The sequence below is a fragment of the Montipora foliosa genome, unplaced genomic scaffold (assembly GCF_036669935.1).
Source record: "Montipora foliosa isolate CH-2021 unplaced genomic scaffold, ASM3666993v2 scaffold_435, whole genome shotgun sequence".
NCBI classification, from domain to species: domain Eukaryota; kingdom Metazoa; phylum Cnidaria; class Anthozoa; order Scleractinia; family Acroporidae; genus Montipora; species Montipora foliosa.
In genome coordinates, this window is record NW_027179740.1 from 117,501 (window position 1) to 144,363 (window position 26,863).

Consider the following 26,863-nt stretch of genomic DNA (forward strand, 5'->3'; position numbering starts at 1 on the left):
CGGCCGAACACTGAGGCCCTCAAAAAGTGTTTTCGTTAAAGGGGCGCATGCAGTTACATGGAACAGTCTGTCAGCCGAGGCTAAGCAGGCTATTACTTGAAACAGTTTTTATTCCGCTAGAGTAAATTAGAAACTACAAGGAAGGATTACGTTTTTGCAAACGGTGGCCGTGTAGCACTTATATTTGAACAGACTTAACTGATTAGAGTGTAATGTGAAGTGCTAAGGTTCTACCCCATATGAACCATGTGAGCGTTAGCCCTACTAATGAATAAAACTCTGACCAGGGTGGGAAATGAACACCCTGGTCAGAGTTTTTCTCTGTCTTTGTGCGGGTTTATATCCATTAGTAGGGCTAACGCTCACATGGTTCATATGGGGTAGAACCTTAGCACTTCACATTACACTCTAATCAGTTAAGTATATTAGAAATTAAATAATTTTTTACCGTTTAATATAAGATTTTTTAGCAAACCCCGTAATCTTGAAGTGTTAGCTGTATTACTGTTTATTCCACAGCCGAAGTGTTTTCGTTAAAGGGACGCATGCAGTTATATGGAACAGTCTGTCAGCCGAGGCTAAGCAGGCTATTACTTGAAACAGTTTTTATTCCGCTAGAGTATATTAGAAATTACAAGGAAGGATTATGTTTTTGCAAACGGTGGCCGTGTAGCACTTATATTTGAACAGACTTAACTGATTACAGTGTAATGTGAAGTGCTAAGTTTCTACCCCATATGAACCATGTGAGTGTTGGCCCTACTAATGAATAAAACTCTGACCAGGGTGGGAAATGAACACCCTGGTCAGAGTTTTTCTCTGTCTTTGTGCGGGTTTATATCCATTAGTAGGGCTAACGCTCACATGGTTCATATGGGGTAGAACCTTGGCACTTCACATTACACTCTAATCAGTTAAGTATATTAGAAATTAAATAATTTTTTAGCGTTTAATATAAGATTTTTTAGCAAACCCCGTAATCTTGAAGTGTTAGCTGTATTAGTGTTAATGCGCACGGCTCTTTAGATGACCACTTTTTAGTGATAAGGATTCCGTGGTTAAATAAAGTTATTACTAGATCGAACTGGACTCCACTCAGTCCTGCAGAGGTTTTGCACGACAGCCATGTTGCATCAGGGCAGGATCAATAGATTCTTCTTCCTATGGGAACAAATGTTCTTTCTTACGCAAAACATTTTCATTGTCTCTGCCATGCAACATGGCTGCCGTGCAAAACCTCTATCACCATTACTTATCGTTTATCTCATCTCACGACGCGGTTACTGCAGATGTAGATGCCTTTCCTTGATTAGTGTATAATTTTTCAACCTTGGAATTGTGGAAATGATCCAAGCAGGTGGAGTTGATTGAATTCCCTTTGTACCATTTCCATTAGGGTTCTGGACCTGTGAGAAATTCTCATTCTCGAGTGCCGCTGCTTCTTGTCTGCATTAAACTCACAACTGTCATGGGACTTACTTGGATTCTGATCATGATTGCCAATTGGAAACAAGCATCCTTCTTTCACTATCCTGCTACCGTCTTAAACAGCATGCAAGGTAACGTTTAATGATGAAGTATTCTCGTTTGTGTCACGATGTGGTCACGATGTGATGTAGATAGCGACGTTTCGACTGCATACTGCTAGTCTTCATCAGGCGCATCAGGCGATGACGTCGACTGGTTATGCGTCACCTTTTAAGCAGGATGCTCCGCTGTGAATGGTTGGTTTTCAGCAGCTGTTATTGGTGCATTTCGATCCTCGCTGTTTCGGTGTATTGTTCCTTCGGCGGTCCGCTGTCGTACGGCTCTGCCGTTGTTGTGTTTTTTAGTCGACCTGATCGCCTGATGAAGACTAGAGATCTTCATCACGAGTGACTACATCGTGAGACAAACGATAATACTTTATTATTATTGTACTTCACCGCGATGAATAACAGCAACCTTTTTACGACACGGTAATGTTTCCTTTTCTGTGGCCGGTTGCTCAAAACCTGGCTAGCGATAACCGTTGGTTAACAGGTGTCAAAACCTATAGGTTTCCATGGTATTTAACGCTGGTTAGCGCTAACCATGCTTCGAGCAACCCGGGCCTGAATGAAAGAAATTTGTTTGAAGTGCGCATGCGCGGGTTATGCACGCAAGATAGAAGTACTCGTCGCACTTCACTTGACAATTAAAGAATTGTCACTTTACTCCGTGTTAAGGAGGTAATGCACTCCAATGTGTCTACTATGCAAGTCAACAAGATCTGCTGTCCATCTTTTTTATTTACCCCCGTTAGCTCATGTTTTCTACATTTCTTTCGTTCACTCTTTCCGAGAATAAGCCACGTATTCCAGCGATTTTTCCCGAAGTAAAAAGCAAGTTCTTTCTTTAAGCGTTGCGTCATCTTTGAATTGAAACGGGTTTTTCGTCTTTCAGGGTTTTTCATAACTCTCTGCTTCATTACAACAAAGAGGGTAAGACGTATCCTCAAACAAAAACTCCGCAAACGACACACAAGGGATCACAGTTCGGGAAGGGATAACTATGGAATGGCATCAGGCCCAATTACATTTGAAATGTCATCAAAATGAACTGGGCGTGAGGGAACATTCTCCCTTCTCTCCAACGCAGACGTAAAAGATCATTTCACAAACTATCCTCATAAGGAATGTGTACAGAAGAGGTTATCAGTTGAAAAGCAATCCACATATAGCCAGCAAACGCTGTATCAAAGCGTAATAAAAAAAAAAAATGGTCATGTCGAACACTGGTTTCAGAGCGGATTTGGACAACCAAAACCCTCCCCCTCCCCCGCGGATTTGGATCCCTCGGTCCAAGCTTAAGCTTCTGTCAGAAAGGAGTTAAAATTCGCATCTACTTAACGAACTGCCGCCGCGAATGCTTTAAACGACCTTTACTGAAAAAATTAACTGATCTGGTCTTTTTCGCAAAGATTATGCTTTATGCTATCGGTCACTTTCCCCAATCGAAGATCTAACTCTGCCTCGATAAACAGTTCAATACGCTGTAATAGAGGGGGGTCCAAATCCGCGACGGGGGACCAAATCTAGGGGGCTCCAAATTCACAAGGACACCGAACCATTTCAACAAAACATGTTAAAATTAATTCAAAAATCACAACAAGTACCAGGTTACTCTACGTGTAAATAAATAAAATGTCGGTAAATCTTAATTTTTTGACAAGGAAAAACAAAATCGAACTGATTGTTAGAATTAATATTACAGAGTATCACGATCAACTTTCGTTTTTGGGGGCAACCCTTTCACTATTTATTGGGAATTTCTATTTTAAGTGAACAATAACCGTAATACGAGAATAGTAAGTTTGACCAAGAACATTACATAAGGTCATAATAAATTCAAGAGAATTGATACGTTTGGTGAAAACAATTTATTAGCGTCCTAATTGAACAGTTGTAAATAGCATAACTGCTCAGCGTTCCAAATTGGTGAGGAGTTAAAAAATGTTACTTCGAAGTTGAACAAAAGTTTGTCTGCCAGCTTGAATGCAAGTCCTGTTCTTTTTCTTGCTCAGACGCCGCGCAATGATCATGTGATCAGACATGCTCCACTGTCTAAATAAGATCCGCATTTAGCTGTCCACTCGCCGGTATAAATAAAGATAACCATGCTCCTTTGGGGGAGTTTCTGACAGGGCAACTTTTCGATCGTTGAAAATAACCCACCTTAACAAAAATATATAAAATACGCTGTCATAACGAGACTTAAAACAGCGTGCACTCAATGATATTCTTTCATAAATTGGAACATGCAAAGAGAAACATACTTTACGCAGTGACATAGGTTTACTTGGGGGTTTTGAAAACTGGTGCGATGAGTGAGTGTTCCCAGTTCTACCTCGCGCGAACTAAGAGACGCGGAATGAGCCTGCTCGCTAAAGCGGCAGCTTTCACCACCGCTCACGTGACACACATAAGTAGATGCAACAGGAAGAGGAGTGAACAGCAGACAAAAAGTAAAAGAACATGGTGAAGCGAAACGGTTGGGCTTTTTAAAAATATTTTCTCTTAGCAAGACATTTGTGTGGCATACTGAAGAGTGGTCAGAAAATAATACAGTAAACATCCGCATATAAGAACACTTTTTTCAGGTTTAAGGCTGACCGTGTTCTTATTTGAGGGGTGCTTAGTGAGAAATCAGCCTGAAAGTGTTCTTAAAATGTTCTTAAAATTGGTTTCAGAAATACTTCAAATTGTATATTACTGGCCCCAGTTGTTCGAAGCGTGGATAGCGCTATCCACTGATAAATAACTATCCACTGGATAACTCAATCGGTTTTGCTAGTGTTTATCCGCTGGATAGTGATTTATCCGGTGGATAGTGCTATCCACCTTTTGAACAACCGAGGCCTGGAGGTTTAATTTACATACAATGCTGTTTTGTAATAGATTTTATAGTTTGTAATGGTCCTGAGCATCATAGTACTTTGATATAAGTTACTGTACTGTATTGTTCCTTATCCTAATACCCTTTTTCCCTTTATATTAAGAACACGTTTTATTTATCAGGCTAAATTTGTTCTTATTTATACGGTGCTTTATTGGCCACATTTCAGCCTAATGATCTTAATCCACTTGTTCTTATATTCGGGTGTTTACTGTATACTTTTTACTAACCTCCCCTCTTTTAGTACGTGACAAACATAGTGTCCGCACATTGTTGATGTGCCCATATGACTGATGAAGGCTATCAGACGGTATTCTGCCAAGAAACACAAGGAAAAAACTAATTTTGTTTGTTTGCTCTTCGAAAGACAATGGTTGTTTACCATTTTACCACAAAAATCTGGAACTTTTGATTGGAATGTAAATGGTAAGCCTATTTTGGTCTTCCCAAACGGAAAATTTCCGGAGAAAACAGGATTTCTTGAAAGGTAGTCCAAAATTCCCAAACGGAAAACGTGTTTATCATTTGCATACCCCCATGATTTTGCCTCCCTCCAGACTCCCTCGGTAAACTTGAACGAATTTTGTAAATAGTACACGCCAATCTCAACTGAATTTCCATTAGGGTTCTGGACTTGTAACTGAAGTTTTTGCTTACCATTTGAACAAACCTAGTACCAACCGGTTTCTGCTTGTAAATGGTAAACAACCAATTTCATGACTTGCCACCAATCAAACGGGTCTACATTTGCTTAGGACGGCCCAAGGGTGCTAAAGTAGGGTTTCTCTTTCAAACTGATACTTCCTATTCATTTATCTTTTTTCAAACTGATACTGCCCATTCATTTATCATTAACTACTTTTTATCCGAGTGTGAGGTCGTTTGCCGTATTCACCGAGCGGTAGCGAGACCGAGATTTGAGATTTTCCAGTGAAGACCGAGCGTTCGAGGTTGACAATTTGTCTATAAAATGACTTCATAGTTGCCTCAAGCGGGAAGTGATCGTTTAATATCCCGTGATCCGAAAGCTCATCAGTTCATTCATTTTATTAAACTGCACTAACGCGTAATTCGTCCAAAAATATACTTGTTTTCGACCCAATAATTTCAATCGCTAAGGTAAATTTCTTCGACATCCTCAAGAATCAACGGCAAAACAAACGTCAATGAATACAGAGAAGCGCCAATTTGACGTTAGAATTACATCGAATCGTTTCCAATTTGCACAATTCGCAATTGGCCCGTGAGCATAATGATAGAATACGCTTAGCCAATCAGAGCGGTCGTTATATCGACAACGAGCAATAGCCATATCACAATTCGGTGAGTGGTAGGTAGGTAGGTAAGTTTGCAACAAATTAGCATACTTCCGTGTCCATCTTTGTACTGGGGTCCAGTCTCTTGACTGCCTTGGTTTTCTACTTCCATTGAATCGAGATCTTGTGCATGACTAAATATCCAATCCACTGCTCTCTCCAAGTTATTATCCTACAAGATATTGACAATTATTTACTGGGAAAAAAGCCAAAATTAAGTCAATTGTCCACTTAAGGGAGATTAAGACTGACGTTTTGGCCGTTAAGCCTTCCCTGGTCTTGAATAAAGCGAAATCAAGTGATAAAGCAATACTTACTGTTGCTTGTAAAGCCTTGATGGCCTGAGGCCGAGTGAATCCCATGGCAATAATCATGTCAATAGCTCCTTCGTCAGCAGCTGCTGATCCCGCAGCACCGCTGGCTTGAATGTTCAGAGGCGTACTGAAATCTTAAAAATAAGACACCGACGCAATGACATGATAGCGGTAATTATCGTTTGGGAAGCAGCATTTGGCTTCTCAATCCTACGACTATGAAAAGTTATAGTCTCTGACTCGCTGTGTCTTAGCTAAATGATTTTACTCATCAAATAGGATGATCGTCATGGCAAGTCACATGATGATGAAGGAGCTTCATTGGCTCAATTGGTAAGGCACTGCACAGGTACCCATGACGTCATTGGTTCAATTCCTGTCCAAAACAGAATTTTTCAGGCTTTGCAATCTTTTCTGCTTAAAGAGCACTATAAACTGCGATGATCTTCCATCGGATTAACATAGAGGACGGAGCCTCCCAAAGGTTTGGTTTTTATACACCTCACTCCAAAACGGCCGCCATTTTAGTATTCTTTTGTTTGATTGCAACTTGGCCCTTTTGGCCTCGTTTTACGTGAAATATTCTTTTGAAGTTTACGTTTGAAAGCGAGGCCAACGGGACCAATTTGCAAGGAAACGAAAGAATACTTAAATGGCGGTCATTTTGGGACAAGGTGCATAAGTGCCAAGCAAAGTAAACCAGAAAGCCTTCCGATGAACGTTTAAGCCAAACAAAAGATTTACCGGTCAGCTTATAGAGCGTTGTACAAACACACACACACACAAAGGGGACTGAGCCTACAGACTGAGATAATAATAAAGATGATTCAGAAATCCTACCTGGATCACCCATGTGTTCCAGAACCCAGTTCATAGCGGGCTCGATACCTAAAAAAATTAAAGACACAAACAAAAGATGGTGTTTATTCTCATTCGCAGCTGACGGAGCTCCTCATTCACTCAGATTATTGATTCATTGGCTGTAAGCGTAAGGTATCGTTTACACGAATGCGGTTTCATTTGTAACCGCATCGTTTCCGTAGCCTGCGTGTAGCCATACCCTCCCCCCGAAAGAAAAACGGCAGGACGTGGCTACATGTAGGCTACGTTTTCGATGAGGTTACGCCTTCTGTTTACACGACACCGATCGAGACCGTTGGTGAAACCGGGTCGAATTTGAAAACGCTGCCAAAAGTGGAACGTTTTTAAAACGATACGGTTTCATCTGTCGTGTAAACAGCGATTTAAGAACGGTTACTATTTTGGGGCGAATTTTGCATTGCTCGATTCAAAATGGTGACTTTAGCACGTATAGTGCAGCGATCGCTTATACCATTACCACTTTGATTTTCAGGCGAAAACGGTTCCGTGGAAACACTTCCAAACCGCATCGATTTTGACGCGATTTCGAAGTCATTAAACCGTGTGGATGTGAAACCGCGTTGGTGTAAACGCTGCCTAAGTTCACTTGGATTCGCGGACCGTGACTTCTCTGTTGACAGCTTGATAGCGAAATATTCAATACAACAAAATAGATTAGACCGATTGTGAGACCGGCCGCGGCATACCTTGGTTATTTGTATGGTAAACTGCTTTTCGGCAGCCTTCCTTGTCAAATCCCATTGATACAAGTTGCATCACAACACTGTCATCAATTTGAATCTCTGGTGCAAAATTAAAACAAACCATTGAAAAATAAGGTGAGTTGTTAGTACAGCCTTTTTTTAGAACTGGAGAACTAGATTCTAACCCCCTTTTGAATGTCTGGTAAAATGGCAACACCGTGTAAATCGAGTCGTTGTATTGTCAAAGATTCTTTAGCAACACAAGGAAGACACAGACGTCTGTATAAAGGCAAGGCCACCGGAATCCTCGCTCTCATCCACAGGCCAGGTTACTCTGCCACAAATGTGACCGAAAGCGCAAATCCCCGCAAAGCATAATGATTATATGCCATTCATATTCCTATCAGCTGGAAAACGTGATCCTCAGGGACTTGAAAATGGGTCTATTTACCAAGCCCTCATTATACGCTCATTCCACCTAGCATCATGTTGAACAAGAAATGTCTCTCGGGTATTATTGTTTCGCCATATTCCTTGCTTTCGTATTAGTGGTGTTGGATAGCATTGAAATTCTGTCAAACATTTGTTGAAGAAATATTGGATCGTTTGGCCACCTTGTTTGTTTGGCACGGTCTGGTCTGTAAGGTTCCAATGTCGACGAACATTTGATAATCGCCGTTAGATACTCCTTTCAGTTGTCACTAGTACTCGTTTTTTACATTTGCGTAGATTTAGCTTGGCCGTTAAAGACAATGAACGTAGAATAACGGGAAACTAATGAAAAACTGATGAAAACTTACCTGCCACAGCAGCTTGTTCAGCTTCCGGTAATTGCTCTTCATTTGACTGCAGACCAGTGGCTCTTAAATGAGTCAGGTCAATTTCCTCTAAAATATCGATTGAAACGTCTAAAACCAATTAAAGCGGAGGTCAGCATTTAGAGCCAATAAGAGCTCGAAGCAAATGCAACTCGTAATCGCAGGGAATGATGTTTCCTGACGATCGGTAGAGTGCAAAAAATAGCGCGAGGTTTTTTTGCCAATTTACTTGACCTCAGTACTGTACCATTTTCATCACCAGAGCTTCAGATCGACCCAAGGCTCTGGGAAACTCTCTGTAGGAGAACATGCGCCGTGGGGTTCTTATAGCCAAAAAATTGGCTATTTGAACCTTACGGCGCCTGCTCACTCCTCGTGCTAACATGAATGCACCAATTAGAGACGCTTTTGATTGTTCTTCAAGAAAACCAATGAGAAAACACTTCGTTTCAGGGTTCCCCAGAGCTCTTCTCTCCCTCAGTCAAGAGAAGAGTTCTGGGGTCGAGATTGAGTACTGTACCAATTGCCCTTAGGCCACCGCTTGCTCAAGTAAAAACAAGAACCTACAGAAAGAAGCAGAAACGTTGCCGGCGCACCTTTCTCGCACGGCACTCAAAATATTGGCACCGTTCCACGACTTTGGAGTGACGTGCTACTATTTGTGCGTATATGAAAAAGTTTTTAGACATCTCTCTATTCAAGATTCGAGTTTGGAAGGCGGTGGGAAAGTCAATTACCAAGCTTCTTTGGGACCCAGTCATCACCGAGAGTAAACTTTTTCATCTGAACCATCAAATAGTCGGGAAATGTTGCAAATCTTGTTGATCTGTAACAAAAACAAAACAAAACAAAAAAAAAAAAAACATGTCTGAGATAACAAGAATACCACAGTTATTAATTAAAACGAACCTGAAAGCTTTGTGCAGACAATGACGTGAAAAAAAACAGTCTTGTCGACGATCTCAGCACTTGACAATGAAGTTCTGCGCTCGTCATCCGTCTGAGATGAACTTGGTTAGACATTTTAAGTTCAGCCGTTTTAGCAAACTAAGCTCATCAGTGCGCCGTGGACGACGCACTTTCTAAGATAATTTATAGAGACATGAAAAGCACTTTGGTTTTCTTTTTCTTTTTTTCGTTAGATACCCTTCATACACTTAGTATCAATCCAAACTATTGTGTTTAACTAACGTCTGTGCTACGCTTTTGGTTTGTAAAGCAGTGCTGTAAAAATCATCGACCACTTCCGGAGCACCAAACGCCTCAAGACAAGCTGCCATAGCCACTCTGGGTCGTACAACTTCACTAGGATCTCTGAAAACAACAAAACATGAACATTCACTTAGTGATCTCCAAAACTTTTAAATGTCAGCAAACGAGCTCCCTTTATATTCGGTAAATATTCGGTAAGGCCCTGGCTTAACACTTCAAACCTTTACATCTTTAACTGATGACATCTTTGGAAGATATTATATGGTCCTCCAGTCGGGGCTTACAGTGCAACGCGCCTTACCGTGGCCACCTAACAAACTTTCACATTGATAACTACGTGTAAATACGTGAACTCAACAACCCATAGTCAACTTACAACCGTGCGAACTTTGCAAGGAGGCGTGACTGTGACAATCAAATTCACACACCCTGATTGGCGCACACTTTGTAAAAAACTTTGTTAGGTGGCCAGGCTAAGGCGCGTCACACTGTAAAAGTTCTCATCAAAAAGCTGAATTGCATCGTGAGTTAATAAAATTCGATTATAAGACTTTTTTTATTATTGTTTTCCACTAATAGGAAGAGAATTAATTAAGTGCATTGATAAGACTTAACAATTTACTACGTGACAAAATAGCATGGCCCTTCAATCATCTGCATGGGAACAAAACTGCTGCAATTGGCGCATTAAATCGCCAAATGTGCACGGAAATTCCCTGGCGATCAAAATCGTCGCTATCGACAAAAAAGACACGTCTCCAGTCCTAACCTCTATTCTCGAGCACGAAGCGTTTGTCAGTTTTTGTTTCACGAGCACGCCTGCATGAAACTGTTTGACACAACTGCCCAGAAGCAAAGACATTCATGAATGCGTAGACACTCATAGCTTCCTCCGTTGATTACCGAATATTTTAGCTATTGACTTACAATTTTTCTTTTTTGGCTTCTGCTTCTTTCTGCTTCTGTTCATATACTGCCACTTCGTCTGCAGACAAAAAGTAAAAGAAAAAACAGGTAAATTTATTTTTAATGTACTTTAATTAAAGGGGCTAGGTCACGCAATTTTAGGCAATTTCATCACTGATCGAATGGTCATAGAATTAACTAAAATATCAAAATAACTGTGCAAAACTTTAGAAGAACTCTAACAAAACACAGGGAAGCCAAGAAGGGACATGGATGAACAAAACTAGAGAGGATTGAAATGGATTGAATTTGGGTAAATTTGAAAAACGTCGGCCAAACTTTTCAAATTTATATCAGTCTATATCAAAATGTCATTTACAAAGCTGGAAAATCATTCTCAGTTGTTATGTGGCCGTGATTTTGCAAATGAAAGACTCTTGCTCTGCCAATTTGACGTTTAGAGCTCATAATTAACAAAATTAAACAAAATTACCTAAAATAGCGAGACGTAGCCCCTTTAACAAAAGGACCCTAACCCTAACCATAACAGGCTTTGGCTTTCGCAAAACAATTCCATTTCAAGGCTGGGTATTTTTCAGGCTTGTATGTAACTACTTTTCCTTTAACAGCGGTGATTTCTCGCTTTGGACATCGTTTTATATATGGTCGACTATCGTGAGCGATAATGTCGACCCTAGCACTAAGGTCGAGGGTTCATCTGTGCACCCGTAAATGGGATCTGAGTCCAAATTCAGATGCACAGATGCGGCCACACAGTTCCAGCCTTGGTTGCTGCTCGTTTCTCAGCATGCGCCCTCCGCTTGGCCTGATCATAAGCAGCTGCTCCCTTATAGCGGTAGTTATAATGTATGGCTCATGAATATATCTGCCATCAATTCCATTCACAAGGCAGAACTGTCTTTTGAATTTTATATGACCCGAAGGAAAACGTCCAAGGTCCCGAATTCACAAAAAAGAATACTACTTGGAAAACTCAAATGAAATCTTTTTGCAAAACTGAATCCGCCATCAGTGGATGCAGCATTCATACATGGTGTGAAGTCCAGTAATTCTTCGACAACATTCTCCCCTCGAACCAGCTTGCTAAGACCAACAGTTCAGTTTTGAAAGCGAATAATGGCGGACCGTCAAATCCAAAACCAGTTCTCAAAGTAAAAACCCATGGATTAAAATTGACGTTTTAAATTTTGCCGGTCAGGTGTCAGGTAAACAAACTCTCATAAATTGAAGGAAAAAGTGAATTTCACGCCACTAACCGAAGCCTCCATTTTTGCAATTGGAATGCAATGGAAAGGAACTACAATTAGTATTATCGTTCTAGAGAAAAGACTCCCACCTTTATTAAGAACTGCTTCCATTGGTATACATAGCGACAAAAGTGTATCCTCTCTGCTGTTATAACGGACTTTTCCTGACTGCATACACTGAGTACGTTCTTCAACCTGAAATAACGAGATAGTTGAGCAAGAAACATTCTTTGTTCCCTGCTATGGGAAGCGTACTTTTGTTCTGTGCGAAACAAAAGGAAACAAAAGGAAACTTTTATTGAGTTTTTAATGGTATACGCTTTTGTCTTGTGTATCCTAAAACTTAAAGAACTACACTGCCAAATAAAAAAAATGTCCCAGTTCTGCACAATTTCTTCACATAAGACGTGAAAAAAAAACAAACATCTGGGCTACTTTTCCCCACCAGTAATTGTTATTAATCTTCAAGACGTTTCCTTGTCTTTGACAATAGGCATTCTGCATGGCGACCAAGGATGGAAGATTTCCCGCTAACAACATCAACAACAGCCTCAGAATGATTTTCTCACCTTGAACCTAAAGGAGTCTACTGGGTTAGGTACTCCGGTAGCCGTTCGCTGGAACAAACAACACGTAAAATAAATTGTACTTAACTGAAACAACTAAAAGAACGCAATTTATTGCAGTGAGAGAGGCGGAGAGAGATGAACTTCAAAGTGCTAAGAAAAAAATAGTGCAGTTGTAGGTCTTTAGTCAAGAGATCTCCTTTCCAAATCCAATGCACAAATGCACTCGACAGACATTTAGAGAGGATGGGCAGAGTGAAGGAACAGGGGCACCCAACGAGAATACAGTTCAAAACCACTTAAACATGGCATTGTTAAAGTTATTTTAGTATTTAAACGGTAGATATGGGCATATTTTTATACCCTAAAAATTTTTCATCTGTTCGGATTTCCTAGCTGAAAGTCTAGTGATCCGAAAGCTATAGGTATCAAAACTTACCTTTTCGAAAATTTTAGCCTGACAAAAGGCTCCCGAATATTCTAGGTGACCTTTTTTGGGTAAAAATCCGTTAAAACTGGGCAATTATACCATCTTTTAGATGTTCGAAAATCCTAGGACAGGCAGGCAAGAAAGAAATTTTACAACAATTGTTCCGAAAATTCTAGATCTCAAATCGTCTTCCGAACAGATATTTTCCGAAAATTGACGTTGGGTGCCCCTGAAGGAAGGAAGGTGGTAGCCTCAAACCTCAACTCTGTCCATTGTGGAGAGTAAATGCATGAAGAATTCTTGAGCATCTTGCTGTCTGTTGCTTGAGAACTCAGGGTGGCCCCGACCAATAACTGACTTGAACATCTGTGGCGCAATACCATCTTGATCCTGAAAAATAAGTAGGAAAACAATATGCACTTAATGTATGGTCACGAGAGAAACAGTTAGTTTTGTTTTCCCGAGAGTCCCGATGTTTCCCGCGACGAAGTCGAGGGAAAACATCAGGACTCGAGGGAAAACAAAACTATCTAGTTTCCCGAGGGACCAGACATTAAGTGCTTTGTTATTTATTTCGACGTTTCCTTCAAAAATCCCAGCAAAACATCCATCCGGAGCGGGCAGCAACTGCGGAATCGTACCCTAATCAGGATACATTTGAATTTGATCAGGGGCACATAACCAAGAATCAACCAATCACAGTGCTCGTTTTGTTGAGTAAAAGTCTAGTTATATAGAGCGTTTTCACTAACGTGACCAGCAGTCATATTAGACTGCATAAAAATAGTGTTCAATTCCCGGAGGATTAGTTTGGTACACCATCATGGCCGCCATTTCTTTGTTTTGGAATACCAACATGGCCGCCGTGACGTCATGTAAAAACGCTCTATAATAAAGTACATTGTAAGCCAATATGGGAAATTGTGGTGGTATTTTCAAGAGGTGACCTTTTTCGCTTTGATTTAGAACGAACTGACATTTCAAAGTGTTGATTTGAAGAGAAACTGTAACTAAGTTCCGGAAGATCAAGAGTTTAGGTCAAGGTCGAACCAACAATAATTATTAGGGTTTTATAACTGCAGAGAAAGTGCAGCGGTCTAATGGAGACTGCCAATCAAATCAAATGAAAACCGCAAAACAAATCAAATGTTGGCATGAAATCAGAGGAGAATTCCTGGAAAAATACCTTTCAGAGCAGAGAACCAAAAAAATAAACCAAGTAACTCAACCCACACCAATCTGGGACATAATTTATTGGTGGATCATGGCAAGCACAGTCACCACTGCGCAAGCGCTGCTGGCCAGGTTGATTACTCTATTGAGTCCAGAGGCCCGTTTCAAAGTAAGTCAGTAACTAACTTTATTTATCCACATATCACATATGAGGAATGGCTAGTTTAAATGCAAATGTGAAGCAAAGTATTTAAAACGAAGAAACATAAATACACGTGAGACATGTGTTTTTCAGGTGTCAAAACTCCTCGTCCATCTTAAGAACAGAGAGGCTTTGAGTTATCTTCCTTCAAAATCATTTTGCTTTTTGTTATCTTGAAACATTTTAAAAGACCAGCTTATCAAACAGGCAGATGGAAAGAAAAGGAAAGGATCTTTATTTAAGTGTCTAGTCGATTTAGCGCTGGAGCACTGATTGGGGACACTGTAAAGTGAGATTGACAATCAACGCAAATCAAGTCAAATGTTGGTTTTTGAGGAGAGGGGAAAACGGAGTACTCGGAGAAAACCTCTCGGTGCAGAGTAGAGAACCAACAAACTCAACCCACATATGAAACCGAGTCGAGGAATCGAACCCTGGGCCACATTGGTGGGAGGCAAGTGCTCTCACCACTGCGCCATACCTACACCCTGCCCTGGCAGTTTCATAAATGCCTTTTCGGGCCGTAAAAGTTGTCAGGACTTTCGAGAAACGGGTCTCTGAACCCTAAGTATAAAGATCGGAAATAACCTGTGGAGATAATGTTTGCAAATAGAAGAGGAAGCGTTCTTGGGAACAGTCTTTTTTCATATTTGTCAAGGTTGGAGTTATGAGATGAATACAAAGCAAAAGGCAATGTGAAATATCTTTTACCAGATCTCCTTGTGGTTCAGTGATTTCCTCTGGTTCTTTATCTGGTGATGGAGAGTATTTTCCTGACAGAACACCATCAGCAAACTTTGCCCTTGTTGAAATGAAAAAAAAAGCATGTTCAAATTAGGTGGCTGGAGAAAATAGCTCAGTACTTTACTTAGACTATTCAAGTACACCAGTTACCAGAGGATATAATCGTCTCCTCTGGTATCCACATTATAATTAATATTTTTGGAGGAAAAGAACATCAAGGTGTATTATTTATTTTATTTTCACGCTACCAGGGTTCTCATTAAGTGCCGGCAGCCGGCTAAAAAACCGGCTACTTTAAATTTATAGCCGTCTACTTTTCCGTCATAAACTTGCTATAAACAATGACAAAGCGCTTCTCCCGCCGCCTACTTTTATATTTAAGCCGTCTACTCCAAAACTTATTGAGAACCCTGCGCTACAGCAAACCCTCGTATGTCGAGGATTATGTGCCGACAGGTGTCTGTAGCATGTTCTATTTTTCACGAAGAGTGTGCGAAATAGAGCTGTGTATAACAGGTGAAATGGTGTATTCAACTCTGTGCAACATCTGACAGATTGAGGACAATTCAAAATAAAAAATTCCATGAATTCTACAATCCTGAGTAAAACATATACTGTGAAATCCTCTTGAATGAATACACATATGGCCTTACTACTGTAGAAGGGAGGATTCATTCTTACATCTGAGCATTGAAATCCCCAGTAGGATTAGCAGGAGCCTTAGAAAATATTGAGGCACATCTATCACCATATCTGAAAGTGAAAAGGAATCATACAGCATTTTCCCAATCCATTTTAGGCCATTTTTAAAGCTGCAATATATACAATATGAGCAGCAGATCTGTATCGCATTAACAAACCTTTGCTTGAACTCTGGCAATGAAAATAGAACTTGCATCACAGAATTCATGTAACAACTGAAAGGCAATCAGTGATGTTCATAAGATGGAGGGCGGAGAGAAAACACACAAGAATGGAATTTTGACAAACCAAACACACAAACTAATTCAGCATGTTTATGACACAAAAACTCACCTACCTGTTTCCTAGATTCTTTAATCCTGTGTAGCCAGGCCCACATACAGGAGTTAATTTCTTACCAGCTTCCTGATGAAACAATGAACTTAATACTATATACTTTTATACAAAAAAAATTAAACATTGGAGAGGTGAACATGCATTGTAAACTTATGATCGGCAAGATTATTTTAAAAGAAATTTTAACCACCAAATTCATGAAAAGTTTAAAGAGGTTAGCTCTTGGATCTTATGGTCAGCAATTTGAGCTTATCCCCTCACATAGAATCATAATGCAATAGTTGTTTCCATCATTAGGATTTTTTGTCAACAACACCTTTCCTACTTTAAGGGAGAAATGAGCACAAGTTGAGATTGTCCAAATATGGATGATGGATGTCAAGTGAGATGTTATCTGACCTGTTGGCAAACAGAGGGTCAATTGTGGATCATGAAAAGCATTAAAGACATCACACATTAACTGAGCAAGATATCTCTCACCTGGATTACATCCCATTCTCTTATTCTCATATTTATGTCTATTTCCAACTCTGCCATTGTCTTGTCTGTCTGTTTAATGAAGTAGAATAGCAATAAGACAGACATAGTAAAAGGAATAAGTGTAAGTACTAGTACTAAAATGGGAATAACATTGACATTTCTTAGAATAAATTTTTCAAAGCACAGCAAGTACTACCTCCTGTATAGTAAATTAAGGCTTGTCTTGAAATAGGATATTTGCAACACATGTCTCACGAAAAAAGAATAACATGTTGTCCCACAGAGAAATCAAACCTGACCAAAGGGAAAAAAACCAAGTGCTCTCTGGAAGGAGTTGAACAGATGACCTGCCAAGTTCGGATGCTCTGCTACTGAGCGCTATGAGACTCACGGGAGCTAGGCCATTAAATTAGGTTCCAGTGACATCCGTCTCGCTACATACCACAGTTATCTAAACTGTGCATTACCACAAGTGTAATGAAGAACATGGAAACATTCTCCCTGGTAAAATGATCGCAAGGATTATTTTTCTTCCATGGTTATCTTCACCCATTAACCCCTGGGAGTGAGACTTACAGATTTTACTCTGTCCAATGTCAGACAGTAATTTTACTCATCAAGTAGGAGCGTCCTAGGGTGTTTTTTGAGATGGGTTAAGGGTGCTTGGAAAAAATAGTCATGAGTGCCCCTTTTCTGGAGCCATTCTCTTTGTGAGTTACAAAGGCATATACATACTTCATCCCAAAAAGAATTATTATTTCATTGATAATAATAATAAATCACTTTTAGGATGAAGTATGTACATGCCTTTGTAACTCATGAAGATAACGGCTCCAGGAAAGGAACACCCAGGCTGAAATAATGATAAAATTATTATTGTCATGAAAAGTACCTTTTCCATCTGTGTAATGTTAATTCCAAAGTGAGCAAGATGCTGAGCAAGATTTGGATCCTCAACCATGTCATCCTCATCATAGGAAAACACATCTTAAATTAAACAAGTAATAACTATCATGATTATTTATTACTTCTTTGGAAACAAGAAACGTGACTATTGTATAGTAACTGGTCATTAGTTGATGGCATCAACTGACTGATTGTGTTTATTTTATTGGAATAGAGCTAATGAGCTTGAGCTTGAGTGAGGCTCCAGCACTTGGCTAAGTAGCCTGACTTCTGGCTGTTATACACAATTGGACAATTGAACACGGCTAGACACTTAAATATTACATTTTGTTACATACATTTGACTTGATTTATGTTAATTCTTGATTCCAGTTTACAGTGTCCCCAATTTGTGCCCCAGGGCTAGAACGACTAGACACTTAAATAAAGTTCCTTTCCTTTCCTTTCCTTTCTTGGTTGTATTGTGTTGTTACCTGCACCATCAGGAGTTATTGTTCCAAGTTTAACAGCCAAAGGATAATTTGTCTCTTTGTAATAATCAATCGCATGATTATTTCCACCTGAGCCTGCATGGAAAGTAAATGAAGAATACTGCAATGTAAATAATTGATTTTAAAAAGTATCCTTTCAAATTAGTTCATTGCTGTCACAGACGCTTTACAAGCAAATAGAATATTATGCCATTCTAGCTTCTTTTGCATTTTAATTAAGTTAGGGGAATTGTGAAGAAGAGCTCCCCAAAAACCCATTCGTTGACTGTTGGCCGACAGTCGGCTGACAGATTTTGCCACAAACACAGACTACCAGTCGGCCGACAGTCAGCCGACAGTCGGCCAACAGTCGGCTGACAGTTGATGAATTGTGTCGGTAACATGTCGGTACAACTCGAAAAGAAACCCTTTTACCATCCATCGGTTAGTATCGGGAATATTATCGTTTCTGGGTCATGTTGGTAGGCTGTCGGTTAGCTGTCGGTAGCCTGTCAGTAGTCTGTTGGCCGACAGTCGACCGACAGTCGGCCGACAGGTTTTTTGGGGAGCTCTTCTTCACAATTACCTAAGTTAGAGCAACTGTGAAGTCTTTCCAATCAACTTAAGGGCACTTTCCTTTTGTCAGAACTGGATCGCCAGACTCGTCAGTTGCAAAGAAAATGCAACAATTTGAAGGAACACTTCTAGCATGATAATGCCTCGCATTCTTCTGGAGAAGTGTATATCATTCTCGAAGAGTGTTAATTTGTAGGCGGTGTAGAGTTAGTCCTTCCAAGTGCCTGGTCTGGCCAGTCAGTTCTGTCAAATGGAAACCGCTTTGAATTTACATGTATATTTTAATGATAATTATTAAAAATATAATATTATATGTCCGCCTAAGAACTTTAATGTTCCCAAAAAGATTCTATGTCCAGACTTGATTTGAAAGTATGAACGAATTGACCTGGGGAAGGGCTAAAAGAAATGAAAGAAATGTATGGGGCTAATATAAAGACAAGTGAACAGCAGAAAGATCAGCCACCACACCTTTTTAAGAGTACAGAGAGTTTAAAAAAACACTAACCATCAAAATATCGTCTCCCACAAAGAATTGTTCCATCAGTTAAGTTGAGCCAAAGATTTTCTTTCATATCACATTTTGTACACTTCCAGCCCCTGAAAAAGATAATGTTGATACTGATAATCAAAAACTAAGTCAACAGGACAATTTTGTTAAATCAGTCAATTTGGTCGTGGTATTTTATCATATGTACACCCCAGACAGTTCTGCTTCCTCAATCCTAATTGGAATCCTTGAAGGGTGACAAGAAAAATAAAAGACTTCCCAACCAGCGTGCAAGCAGCTTGTTACTTTAAGAAACAATTTCCTTTATACTTGTAGGTTTTGTATAGCCACCATAAAATTAGTGACAAGTAAATTTAATGGTGAATAATGAGCTTTCAAAATAAGAATCCAGAGCCACATGGAAATAAAGGTAGCACTAAAATAAAAATTATTATTATACTGTAATAATTATTACATTCTAATAGATTTCTATGTTGAAGTTTAAGTGCTGTATACAGCTGATTGTCAGAAAAAACACACCTCTTCTCATTACTGGCTCATGTTCATTGCCATAAATTGGCATATCAAATACCCATGGCCTGTTTAGTCTGAAATTGTAGCTAGGTCAATGTAGCTAGCAACAGTGATCTACACGATCACTGTTGCTAGCATGGTAGTCGGTTCAGATTTGTCTTGTGAATCACAATTATGCTACACACACATCAATAACACAGTGATTTGTGCATTTGTGTAGTAAATTGCTCCATGAATACTATGTTACAATTGTAAACCATCATTCACTAGGGCAACAATATACAATAATTATTATTGTTTAAACTCATCGCCAATGGACGAGCTTGGAGATGGTGCCTGCCAAAGTGGGCGGCGATTCCGGGGCGAGCAACGAGGCTTGAGCCACAGGCCATGAGCAGAGCACACAGGCCTCCACGGCAACTCTGCGAGCGGCCACCACCCACCAGGCACCGTCACACTGTCCAAGTCATTTGGAGATACTTACCAACCCTATACTTACCGAATCCACCAATGAGGGAGGGAAGGGAAGGGGAAAAAAGCGGAACAACTGAACGCTTGCTGCTTGAAACAAACAGCACCTCACACAGCAGAAACGACCAGCACGTGCGAATCGAGAAACCCCCTATGTCACCTCAATGTGCCTGATTCCCAGACCACCGCTGACCAGCATTGGCTTGATTTTAACTTAGCCTAAATTACATTTAGCCACATTAAAATTTAAGCCTAATGACAGCACCCTGCCAGCAGAGCATTTCTTAACTTGACAAGAAAGAAAGGACTCTGCAGAAATCATGTCAAGTCTTTATTGAGTATGCGCAAGCCGTTGCTTGGAGACAATGTCAAAGCCAGGCCAAGTCGCCAAGTCTAGCCTACATGTAGCCGTACCCCCCCCCCCCCCCTCCTGACGTAGGCTAGGCCAAGTCTCAATCACACTCCCAGATACCATATTGATTTTCGTACTGAGGGCTCGATTTTGACCTTCGCTTTATCAAAAACATGATGCGCATCAGCCTTAACCGGTTTGTCCAGAGTGACTTAACCCAGAAACTTGGGTTGCAGTGACTTAAACGGACTTGAAACGAATTCTGCAGAGCCTCTCTTGCTCACTCACTGGGGAGCTTTAGACAGGCTCTGCTCGCAGGGTGAGTGACAGTCACTTTTATAATTATATTTAATAATTTAGTGAAATGATTGATATACATGTACAGTTTGTACTTAACATGTATTTTGAAACATACCGTGGAGGAACTTTAACTCCATTATCCAGCTGAAGCAGATTGCTTGCATGTCTTAAGGAAACAAAGCAATAGAAATAAATAAAAATAAGTCTTAGATTAATTATCATCATTACAAATGAAAGAGGTCATATATGTACATCTTTTATCAATTAATTAAAAGAGATTTCAAGTGAATGCAACAAAAAGGGAAATCAAGGAATTATCAGCCTGCATACTTGGAAACTGCTCTCTTTTCTCCATCCCAAGATGCAACTTGGTCCTTGTATGCAGCTGCATCAGCTGTGAGTACTCCTGCAATGGACAGCTGAACCTGTCAATCAAAATAACTAAATGTTTGACTGACTAAATTTTCAGGAGAGGGTTTTCAAATACTCCAGGCGAAACTTAATCCATTGACTCCAGGGGGTTCCCTACTGACAAGTAAAATCGTCTGGCGTTAGAGTAAAATACTAGTCTAATAATTTAGCCTGGCCGGTTTAGGCTGGTAAATGGGTGTCAAAGGGTTAAACCTCTTGTTTTCAACCAATGAGAGACAAACTGGTAATTTTTTAAAAAATCCTCCCCTATATGGCGCATACCAGTAAATCCATTATTCAAGTACACTGTAACAGCAGTATGTCTTGGTAAGAATGTGATTAATATTTCTTCTAACCCATTTGTCAAGTGCATTCACATCCCACCGACATCTTGCACTATGATAGGCAGGATGACATGTATAATTTATGTACATGTACACTGTATGTACATGTAGGTAGAATTCCTAAACAATACACAGTACACAATACGCACAGAATTATGGATCTTACCATTAATGTGATATGAGAAATTGTTAAATTCAATATAGATTGGTCAATCAATACCAATAATAACTGTTACAGTAAATTATTTATCTTTTACCTGAAGGGGAATGTCAGCATTTGGAAGTGGAATAACAAGTGGATCTCCATCAGTTCCAAACACTGTCAGTGAGCTGAATTCATCATATTCGACCTGTAAAACAAAATAATCATGAAATAAATCTTACTATTTATAATTATTAAAGACATTTTGACAACTACTGGTGAAAGAAAACATTCAAAAACCGAAATAAATGTACCCGGTACTCGTTCTCAGTAAATACTCAAACAAAAACAATCATAATTTCCTATTCTTTTCCCCAATCTGTTGTTATCTGGTTGGGGTCTTGGCATTTCAGTTCTGCGTCCTTTCTTGCTCATTTGGTTCTCATTAAATCTTCATACATAGACACAGTTTAGTCCTTATTGCTGTTTGTTGTTCTACCTTGGTTTGGTCCACATCAAAGCCACCTTCCACTCCTACCAAAATAAAAGAAAGTCAGTGCTCGACCTTAGCGGTAGTCCACTAGTCCTGGACTAGTGCAAAATGCTTCTGGACTAGTAGAAACTTAGAACCACTAGTCACAGGACCAGTAACTACTTTGCAATTAGTTTTTGCAATGTCAAAAAAAAAATACATTAGGTGAAAACAAAATACACGTCTTGTAAATGTTGTTTCAATGCGTTCCACACAACGTTTCGATCGCGAAAACAGATAGTCCAATGCGAGGACTGAGGTGAGAAGACTAAACAAAGCTGAAGTTGGGACTGGGCACTAACTAAAGGAACTCCTAGCCCACCATCGATCTTTGTCTTGACTGCCCGTGTTCTTATCATGAAGAGATTAGAGGCCTATTTTTTTTAGTTCTAACAACAGAGATTATCCAAACAAACGCCATAAAGAGGGTAGTGGAGACGCAGAAAAGACATTGGAGACAAAAGAGAGCAAGAGCTATGAAGCGACCAGGAAATCTTCATATGATCAAGAGGATCGAACCATTAAAGTCAGGCATTTCCACCCTGTATGGAAAAACACTTTTCCTTGGGTTATTTACAAAGATGGCGAAAAGATAATGCAAATAATATTGCCATGCTGCAATCAGGAAGGACTACCTGGAGATTTACTCAGGACTATTAAATTTTCAGTTCAAGTAGTCCCAGGGCAAGCGATCAAAAAAGTTAAGGTCGAGCACTGAAAGTGAATAAAAATGCAATGACATGTGATCTCTAAATTCCTAAAATCCCAAGAGAAGCCAAGATAAATCATATAACTTTTTTTTTCACAATGTGTGAGCAGGCAGAAATCTGTGAATCCTGCAATCTGGTTAATCACCCCAAAACGGGGACTGCAGACTGTGCAGACCATGTAGACCAGGGGTAAAATATGGCATTACTCTCACTATCATTGAGAGCTAACCGTATTAAAACAGGCTAACCTGAATGTTATTTAGGCCTAATTAGGCTAACCGAATGTTATTTAGGCCTAATTAGGCTAACCGAATGTTATTTAGGCCTAATTCAGGCTAACTGAATTTTCATTTTACAGACAGTCTGCACAGTCTGCAGTCTGCATTTTTCAGTGTCCCCAATGTGGTTGTCTCTGCGAGCAGGTGGAATTTTTCTATCTTGCCCCCCAACCCCGGAAGAATCCTAGCCCTGGTTGTGTGAGCTTGTGTGACAGGTGTCGATTAGGAGCAAAAATAGATATTTTGAAGCCTTTTAAATGTTTTTAAAAGAAACAATGTTGCTTTACAAAATAATTAATAAATACTGTGAACAGAAACAACCGATCATTGTCAGTGGTATTGCTTATTTTCTCTTTTGATAATAAGCATTGCACGCCAGCCTTCAATGGTTCCCAGCCAGCACATCTCTTTAGGAAAAAAATAAACAGGTTACCGGTATTCACCAGGCACGCTTTTTCTCTATACTGACCTCCTGGCCAGTGTATTATATACTGAACACTTACCAATAGCTAATCTTGTAGGCTTTTTCTTCGGAGGAAACTCTGTTGTATCGTCACTCTCAGATGGAGGCTGAAAAGAATGAAAGTTCAGAACTTGAAAAATTACTCATAACTGCACGTCTGTAGTCGTGACTACCACTGAAAACAACTGAAACTTTTTACTGAAGAACAGATCACCATTCAGTCACTATTTAGTTGAATTGCAACTTAACACAACATCAAATGAGGCCATGGTAATGTCTTTAGGTTCAGACTCATAAAATTCTGGTGGACAATATGTATAATTATTTATTAAATTCTCAACCTCGGATAATGCAATTCTCGTGCTCTGATTGGTTCACTCAATCTCGGTTATCAGCTCATATACCTTAGTTTGACCTTATATGGTAAATGATTGCGCTTAGCGTTGCTAAACTAAAAACGTTTACGCCAGAAAGTGAAATTTCTTTCGGTATAAAGCAAAAGAAAGCAAAAGTTTGGATCACTTTCGAAGCTTAGAGATACGTGAAAAGGTAAGATATGTTTTTGTGACGAGCCTGCGTCTGTCTGACCACGAGGTATTACACAACATCGCATCTTCATCAACTTTTTTCAATTTCGCTAGGATTTTCTCGCTTTTTTTGCTCGTATTTCGTACTTCTAAACTTTTGGAGTTTAAGGAATTTAATAAAACAATTATTCCATTTGCGCTTGTTGGATATGAGAGTGGTTACAGCCAACTCGGCGCTACGCGCCTCGTTGGCTATTCACCATCTCATATCCAACGCGCGCTCATGGAATAATTGTTAAATATTATAATAATCATCATTATAATATACATACACAACTTCTTTAAGTATTAACCAAGTGGAAGGAAGCCATCAGCTAGCTTTATCCAAATCATGGCAAACTTGAACTCACGACCAGCAAAGTACAGTGATCATTTGCCGAAGTTGTGTTCTCTTGCTCTAAATTTGGCTTCAAATGATATACATTGTAACAAAATGATAATTATTGAGAATAGTTGAACACTACATTTGAGAACAAAATCAATTATTGTTATCATTAACGTTATTTGTGAAAAATAATCAGTTTAAATTTGGGTACCTTTTTCACTTTCTTTAAATGCAGAAATACTCTGTGGGATGTTTTACTCATGTGAAGATAAATATGTTCTTCACAAAAGCCGAGAAAAGTTGCCAGACAAATATAAAGACCTTTGTCACTTTCCTGTAAGAAAAATAAGCATCAAAATCAAAGCCGACGAAAACCATACATGTAATTATCATGACTGTATACAGGTGGTGAACAAAACACTGACCCTCAGACCATAGACCACCCGATGGACTAAATAGTATTTTTAAAGAGGTAGTCCACTTTAGGGTAGTCCACAGGGTAGTCCATGGACTGGGGGTTAGTGTTTTGTCCATCACCGCAAAAAATAACAAGTTCAAAAGCAATGTAACAATATGTAGTACATGTACAATTAAGCACAATTTAAAGTAATATTCAAAAGTAATAGGTGTGAGTGAAGTATGAATAATGTTTTGAAAGTTCTTAAAATTAGTGTTAAACTTAATGTTGCCTTGCTCATCCTTCACTGTAGTATCCAGGAAATTTACTGAATTTGTTGAATCCACCAATCAGTGCAACACGATCGTTGGGAACTGCCAAATGTCGTGTTGACAACACCATCGCTGGGAGATTCGAATAGCCTCAAATGCTTCAAATTCCTTTGGTCTGGTTTCTTGCACCAATCATGTTGAGAAAGCTTTATTGTAGGTTTTAGGATCACCTTTCTCAGTGAAATTTCAAAAGATGAAGCTCAAATTCGGCAAAGGAAATCCCTAGGGTTAGGAAATCCCTAATCAATTGGATGCTGGTACACGTTCTTAAGGCGAGAATTTCACTGGTTTGGCATCAGTTCCAGCTTGAATAAGACAAGGTCACCAGCCAGCAGCTGGCTACCTTGTCAATTTTCTTGACTGTCCAACCGTCGATCGAGAAAAGATCTCGCAAAATGACGCCTCAAACTGCTCGGAACGACCAAAACAACATAAGACAGGACTCAGTCGACACTTTGTTTGATTTTTAATTGAATTATTTGCTGTTAAACTGTATTGCCGAGCAAATCGCAACCGCTGTAATGTATTTATCCTTCTGCAGATCGATAACAACAACACATGTGCTGTTTCTATTCTTTTTTCATTATGCCGAAATTTTTCCAAAGCAAGTTATTTTTCCATAAAATGAACGCAATAAAGAGACGTGTAATTCTGCCAAGTAATGTCAGATTTGAAGCCATAGCTATGGCACTGGAAGATAATAATAGAAAAATCAGGCTCGTGTCTCTCAGTCATCGATTTGAGCAGCCACGCTGTACATATGATTATTACAATGGAACAATCTCCCACCAGAAATTATAGCATCTACTTCGCAATGTCCATTTCGGCAGTCCCTTAATGTAATCTTGTATATTAATTAGTAATTTCATGTTTTTGTTTTATTCATTGTCGTAATTTTTTTATTTTTTAAAGCAGTCTGCAATACTCTTTTAAGAGTGAACTCTTAATCGGTAAATAAATAAATCAATCAATCAAGAAACGTTTAGGTACAACTAGTGCTTGTTAGATACGGAATTTTTCATGCATACGTACCGGCGAATTGAAACAGTATACACACTCCTCTTTGTAAACTTTGTCACCTCCTTGCGGAACGCGGATGCTGGAACTTTTTAAAAATTCCATCAAATCTCAATCATCAACAATTTATTGCTCTTTAGATCGATAAAATACTTTCAGAATAGAGTCTAGAGAGGGAAGATGAAAAAATGGCTTCAAAGAGACTCCGCTGGCTTTAGGGACTGACTGATTTTTTCCGGTTTTCTTTCATATAAAACTGCCGTAATGTGCCATATTTTAGAACGGATCCCAGGCCCTCTGACCAAAAAAAAGAGAGAGAGTGATCTATCTTCCTTGGATGGGGTGGGGTTGGGAAAGGTCTGTACACACATCAACTCAAAGTGCAGGCAAAGCCTTTGTTAGACTAAGATATGATTCATTTGCAGTTACCTTTCATTTATATGATTCATTTACAGTTACATTTACCTTTTATTTATCTTCTAGAGGTTTTTTGAAAAATTATATTAATATTGGATAAGATTAAATTAACCCAGATAAAAAGGGCTAGGAACTCAGGAATGCTACTTAATAAGGAACATATGTAACGCTTTTATGGGGAGCCATTAACTTGTTTGCTTTCACCCCTCAACCAGCTTCCCTTGACAAGCAAAAGTTATAGTCCGGTATTAGACCACAAGCCTGTGGTGTTGTTGTTATCAGGAGCCCATCTGGAGCGTGCAACTTCCATACAGCGTCTGTGAAACGGCGTTTTCACAAGTAGGTTTATTTTTAGACTAGC

At 39.5% G+C, this 26,863-nt stretch overlaps 2 protein-coding genes across 4 annotated transcripts in view; one reads left to right on the forward strand and one right to left on the reverse strand.

Annotated features, from left to right (window-relative positions):
- Window positions 1-2,724, forward strand: part of LOC137988931 (uncharacterized) — a 10,102-nt gene extending 7,378 nt beyond the window's left edge. For both annotated transcript variants that reach the window (XM_068834865.1, XM_068834866.1), the window contains exons 7-8: window positions 1,397-1,559; window positions 2,425-2,724. In XM_068834865.1, coding sequence (XP_068690966.1) covers window positions 1,397-1,559; window positions 2,425-2,579 — 318 coding nt within the window. In that variant the 3' untranslated portion in view covers window positions 2,580-2,724. The remainder of the gene's footprint in view (window positions 1-1,396; window positions 1,560-2,424) is intronic.
- A 657-nt stretch (window positions 2,725-3,381) lies between these two features.
- Window positions 3,382-26,284, reverse strand: LOC137988930 (ubiquitin carboxyl-terminal hydrolase 5-like). 2 transcript variants are annotated; one of them, XM_068834863.1, is made up of 28 exons: window positions 26,101-26,283; window positions 24,551-24,673; window positions 23,468-23,534; window positions 21,944-21,978; window positions 21,560-21,652; window positions 20,878-20,972; window positions 20,663-20,713; window positions 18,909-19,000; window positions 17,828-17,920; window positions 17,341-17,435; window positions 16,449-16,517; window positions 15,970-16,037; window positions 15,791-15,847; window positions 15,612-15,683; window positions 14,898-14,988; window positions 13,070-13,201; window positions 12,385-12,432; window positions 11,905-12,010; window positions 10,569-10,626; window positions 9,621-9,743; window positions 9,167-9,255; window positions 8,412-8,519; window positions 7,615-7,710; window positions 6,887-6,934; window positions 6,050-6,180; window positions 5,784-5,904; window positions 4,647-4,731; window positions 3,382-3,695 (listed from the first exon to the last, which is right to left on the reverse strand). In XM_068834863.1, the coding sequence occupies exons 1-28, from the start codon at window positions 26,188-26,190 to the stop codon at window positions 3,602-3,604; spliced, it is 2,430 nt and encodes an 809-aa protein (XP_068690964.1). In that variant the 5' UTR covers window positions 26,191-26,283; the 3' UTR covers window positions 3,382-3,601. The 2 variants fall into 2 exon arrangements, with proteins under 2 accessions (XP_068690964.1, XP_068690965.1); XM_068834864.1 differs by lacking the exon at window positions 24,551-24,673 and having other exon boundaries at window positions 26,101-26,284.
- Between the last annotated feature and the right edge of the window lie 579 nt (window positions 26,285-26,863).